The 6,000-nt window shown below is 40.0% G+C and overlaps 1 protein-coding gene across 4 annotated transcripts in view; it reads left to right on the top strand.

The window, feature by feature from the left end:
* The window catches only part of bcas3 (BCAS3 microtubule associated cell migration factor), a 481,047-nt gene that overhangs the window by 278,928 nt on the left and 196,119 nt on the right, over positions 1–6,000 (top strand). For 2 of the 4 annotated variants that reach the window (XM_085794772.1, XM_085794771.1), the window contains one exon: positions 224–549. The exons of the other annotated variants lie outside the window; for them this stretch is intronic. In XM_085794772.1, coding sequence (XP_085650898.1) covers positions 224–234 — 11 coding nt within the window. In that variant the 3' untranslated portion in view covers positions 235–549. Of the gene's footprint in view, positions 1–223; positions 550–6,000 lie in introns of those variants that run through there. 4 annotated transcript variants of the gene reach the window in all.

Here is a 6,000-nt window from a genome sequence, read left to right as displayed (position 1 = left end):
TTTATTTCCCATCATGCATCACTGCAGCTTCTCTTAACCACACCGCCGCTGCTGCTGCTGCTACACTCCCCCGTCACTGGAGATGAGCTGCATGTCTCACCCTGTGTCTCTGGAGCTGCATGCACACACACACACACACACACACACACACACACACCTGCACACGCCTTTTATTCTGAAATCCCAACATCTTTTCTTTTTATTTCCTGTCTGTCTCTTGCAGGTTTTTCCTAAAAGCAGAAGCTCCTCGCTGCAAACGATCCATTTCAATTGACCTCTTTTGTTTTTTATTCTTCTGCTTTGATTTCCTCGCGAGCATGCCTTTCATTCATTCTCACTCCCCTCATCCATCCATCCATCCATCCATCCCTCCATCCACCCCCTCCCTCTCTCCCTCTCTTCACCACCCAGTCATTGTTTTACCATTGGTGTGAGAGAGAGAAGAGGACAGGCGAGAGGAGGAGGAGAGGAGGAGGAGGAGGAAGAGAGGAGGAAGATGGCCAGCTCTCTACTCGTCTGTCTTTCTGTTTGTCTGTCTGTTCATCTCTGTGATGGCTCCATCCAATATCAATAACCTCTATTATTAATCATAAAATAATAATAGTAATAATAATAATACTTATAATCAACAGTTCTTATAATCTCAGTGTAAATAGTCGACAGCACAGAAACCATGTTTATTTATACGTACAGGTGCATCTTATCATGGAAAAGTTTATTTACAGTTGTGCTCAGAAGTTGACATACCCTGGCAGAATTAGTGAAATACCAGCTACATTTCAGAAAATATAATTGATAATGCAACAAAACTGTTTTTATTCAGAGTCAGTGGCTGAGCGAAGCCGTTTATTATCACACAACTGTGTTTGATCTTTTTGAATCCTGTGGTGCAAACACCAAAATGGCTCTGATCAAAAGTTTACACCCTCAAAGTTTTACCCTGATAAAATAAAATAACACACAGATTGACACAGACTGGTTTAAATGGTTACTATGGTAACTGTCCACACCTGGAACTTGATGCTTGTAATTAGTGTCTGTGTATAAAAAGTCAATGAGACAAACACCTGCACATTTCATCCATTGCTGCACTGACTCTGCTGGATTCTGAGCCGTGTGGGGAAAGCAAAAGAACTGTCAGAAGTCCTGAGGGAGAAGATTGTTCAACTTTATAAAACAGAAAAAGGATTTAAAAAAAGATATCCAAAGATGTGAGAAAGCCAATCAGCAGAGTTCAAGCTCTCATAAAAGTGGAAATTGAGGGGTTCTGTTGATACCAAGCTACGGTCTGGTACCATCAAACATTTGTTGGTCAGACTCTCTGATGATCAATTTTTAAATGATTGTGTTATTTCTGGGATGTCTCAACAGTTTAATTTGAGTCCCATTAAAAATAAGAGAAATCTGTTTTGCCTAATCACTCATGTTTTCCTTAAAGAATGGTACACAGTTACAAAATCCTCCAGGGTAGGCTATGTAAACTTTTGAGCACAACTGTATGCAAGTAATTCAGTTCAGAAAGTGAAACTGATACATTATATAGACCCATTACACACAGAATGAAACATTTCATGTCTTTAGTTCTTCTTCTTTTTATTATTTTATTCTTTTAATTGCAATGATTGTGGCTTCACATTTATTGGAAACCTAAAATTCAGTATCTCAAAAAATTTTAATATTACAAAAGACCAATTTATTTTTAACTACTGGAAATGGACTTTTCCATGATATTCTGATTTATTAAGTTGCAGCTGTATATTCGACATCAGAAGACGTTTAAACAGAAAGGACCAGGACCTGAGCCGGTGCAGGGAGAGCAGCACGTATCCCAGGATTCATAGCAAACCAGTTAGATAGATGTAAATATTATGTTTCAGCTCAGTCAGAGAAGAAGAGACGTGAAAAACAAGGAAAAGGCCTTTTTTTGTGAATGGAAGTCAGGTGTTGTTAGGGCTGCTAGGCAACAGGAGCACAAATTTCCACGATGGACCAATGAAGACCGTCTGGTTTGGACCGAGCTCGTGTTACCAGGAAGAATTAACTTTAGTCTGTTGAGTTTGAAGCCCTGTGATTGGCCGGTGAGCTGTCCAGGTGAGCTGTGATTGGCTCCTCCCTCCCCCGTGACCCCGATGGATGGATGGATAGATGGATGTTCAGACGTTTCCTTCTGCTCCTCTTTCTGTTTCTGTTTCCCTCCTCCTTCTTTCACCGTCTGCCTTCTGATTGGCTCGTGTAACCTAAGCCCCGCCCCCTCTTTCTTTTTCACGTTCAGCCTCAGCCAATCGGTGAGAGGGACAGCAGCAACAAACTTAAGACGTGTTTTAAAGTTTTAAAGGAAACTAGTGAACGAAGCTTCAGGTGAAGTTTTGGTCCTGAAGCTGCTGGGTGATGTCAGAGGAAGTTAAGACGACTTTTCAAAATAAAAGACATGTCGTCTTCACAGCTGAAGTTTGAGTTTGGGTCGATTAAACCTGAAAGATCTTTTTTTATTATTATTTTGTTTTATCTTTGTCGAGACTTTGAAGTTACATGAATCCGACCTGCTCAGTATTTTCTAATATTGAAGGCTTCAAATTAAAAGCTTTGTCATTCATATAAAACTTTACTATATCAGTAAAAGAAATGAGAATAGGCCTATTTCACGACTTCCGGGTTTAGGTAGGCTACTTCCGGTTTACGTTACAGGGTAAATCTACTTCCGGTCACGGAAGCGCAATGGCGAAGTCCAAAAATAAAAGCTTCTGCTGCGTACCTCAGTGTACAAATTCTAGACAAAAACAGCCGTACTTGCATCCATGAGTTTACGAAAAAATTAATGCCATACATAAAACATATTAAGCAGCAATATGTATTTAATCATCAAACATGTTCACTCAAACCCACATTATTTGAAACAACCTTCAAACCCCACACAGCCAGTACCACTACTAAGCATAAAGTCCGCTAGCTTAATGCTAACTTATAATGTAAAATCTCATAGACGGGCTAAGCATTAGCATTAGCATCGCTATCGCCGTTCAGCAGCAACTGACAGTGATAGCAGTAAAGCTGCTAAAAGTTTTAATATTCTTTAATGCGAGAAAGTCGCCGTTAAATCCCCAGCCTGTTGTCAGTTTATCCAGATATTGCCTGTTAGGAAATGTGCTTGTTTTGGGAGAAATGCAAAGGGAGCAGCGACCGGGGGCTAGTAGGCAGATGCTCGTAGGCTACATCCAGGTAACTTTATCCACAGGTTTTTACACAGCAAACACTCAAAATCTTACCAAGAATATTTGTCTTATTTCTAGTCAAAATGTCATTTCTAGTCAAAACAAATCTCATTATACTTAAAATCACATAAAAAGCTTGTTTTGAGACACTTTTTTACTTCTTTCAAGCAGATTTTCACTTGAAATAAGTAGAACAATCTGCCAGTGGATCAAGTTTTTCTTTCTTATTACAAGCACAAAAAACTTGCTTTCACTGGCAGATTTTTCTACTTATTTCAAGTGAAAATTAGTTTGAAACAAGTGAAAATGATCTGAAAACAAGTTAATTTCTAGGTGATGAGTCTTATTTTAAGTGGAAAGAGATTAGTTTTGACTAGAAATGAGACATTTTGACAAGAAAGAAGACAAATATTCTTGGAAAGGTTTAGAGTTTTTGCAGTGTAGAGGTTTACCGCTGACTGGTTAAACTCTTTATAGGAGATTAATGTTAGTCTCACTGATGAAATCTTCTGTGGCGGTCGTATTAGTTTGTTTGAATGAAAAGTGTCGCCACTCTGTCAATCGCTCTAGCTGCAGCTGACCGGACCGGATGTAGATTTACCCTGTGTGACGTCACTTCAGAATCTGGTGAAATAGACCAATCAGTTCCTGTAAATATCTCCATCATCTCCGTCTTGTGATGCTTCATCCTCACGCTCCATGGAAACAGGAAACAGGAAGTCATATGGATCCATATCAGTGTTTTTAGTTCCTCAGCCTTTAACGTTGCAGCTGTTGAACACATCTGGTGGTCTGACAACAACATGGTGCCTATTGAATAGATGAATATAGACTCTATAGATATATATTTGTACTGTAACAGTGTTAACTCTCAGCTGTAGGTATAGGAAACTTTTCTCCTGTTTTTTCTCCATTTCAACTTTCACAACAATAAAAAATCAACACATTTATCTCATCTATGAAAGACAACTAAGAAAAAAAACTTGTTTTAATGTGTTTGTGTGTAAAAAAGAAAAGAAAAAGCCAAACGTATCATCTGTAAATATCCTCCATCAAATATTAAACATTAAACTGCCTCTTTCACCTGAAGCCGGAGGTTTTAACATGTCTGGACTCACACACACACACACACACACACACACATGGAGGTGCAGTGTGTGTGTCATAATGAGAGCCAGGGACGGTGTTTGTGAGCTTGTGTGTTGTGTATTATTGATGCGTTTGGATGAAGGAGTGTTTGGAGGGGGGCTGTGTGTGTCTGTGGGGTCTTTGTTTACACTAAATAAATAAGTGGATGTGGGATGTACAGACAGACACACACACACACACACACACACACACACACACACACACACACACACCCAACGGAATTCAATTTTCCATCTATTTCATGCAGAATATTTTAAATTTTTTATTATATATTCACAAAGACAAAGAAAAAAGAATGTTCTACTTATTCTTCTCCTGCTTTTCTTTTGTGCGCTTTAAAGTGTTGATCTACAGTATGATCTTTACAAGTTTGTGTTAAAGCTCCATACAGTATAAAGGTAGATGTTTGTATTAAAGCTCCATACAGTATAAAGGTAGATGTTTGTGTTAAAGCTCCATACAGTATAAAGGTAGATGTTTGTATTAAAGCTCCATACAGTATAAAGGTAGATGTTTGTGTTAAAGCTCCATACGGTATAAAGGTAGATGTTTGTGTTAAAGCTCCATACAGTATAAAGGTAGATGTTTGTGTTAAAGCTCCATACAGTATAAAGGTAGATGTCCATGTGTAGTGTGATTATAAAGCAGCTCTAGGTTCTATATTAATACTGTGAAAGTATCAAAGTCTCAGTCCACAGAGAAATGCACACAGCCTGTATTCAGAAACTGAGGGTGCGTTCCGATCGACCTTTAGTTCCCTGCGCAGTGGACTACACAGGGTGTGCCGCCATGTTAAGTGTGGTTCCAAACCGCAGGGAGCAGTTTGAAGGGAACTGTGAACTGTGCAGGGAAGGAGTGAACAACGGTTCCTCACTTCGCCCAGTTCACCGGATGTTGACAACCGATATTACCCATCAGCCATTGCGGTCCGTTTACGTGCGTTACGTAAATTGGTAGGGCTAACGGTTACCTGTCTAACTTTAATAGCTCAGTGGCTCAATAAACGGTCCATGAAAAAATATTTTTTCCGGCGAATATCTTAGTTACAACCTGATTGAGCTAACAAGAGTAGTTTCATGTCGTGTCCGACAACGGGAGGGTTTTAACAGCTGACGTCCTGTTAGCTTAGCTGCGTTAGCTTAGCTGCGTTAGCTTAGCTGCCGCCGTTAGCTTAGCTACCGCCGTTAGCTTAGCAACAGCCGTTAGCTTTCCTGTCAGCTGAGCCACTGATGCTGTCTACACATCCCGATACCCCCAAACTGAATAAATACCACGCATTGTAACACAAAACTGCTTTGCTTGTGCACACAGAAATAGTAATGTTTCTTAAATAATTTCAGATCTGTCTAAACGGTGATAGTGGCGTGAAACATTTTGAAACTTAAAAACTTTATTTTTGAACTTGACCGGAAACAGCTGTGACGTTGCAGGGTGTTCCGATTGGTGTAATATCGGTTAAATGAAGTTTCCTACGGCAGATTCCCTGTGCAGGGAGTAGGGAGTAGGGGGCTCTGTCCAAGTAAACTGTGGATCGGAACGCAGCTTGAGCCTTGAAACCAGCCGTCAGGACTTCCTGTCACTTTGTGATGTCACAACTAAGCCCCGCCCCCTCACCACCTGGACAACACCATCCATCCAACAA

The sequence above is a fragment of the Trachurus japonicus genome, chromosome 13, assembly GCF_045865225.1.
Source record: "Trachurus japonicus isolate A0001 chromosome 13, Traja_1.0".
Lineage (NCBI taxonomy): Eukaryota > Metazoa > Chordata > Actinopteri > Carangiformes > Carangidae > Trachurus > Trachurus japonicus.
This window is presented reverse-complemented; position numbering and strand designations above follow the sequence as displayed.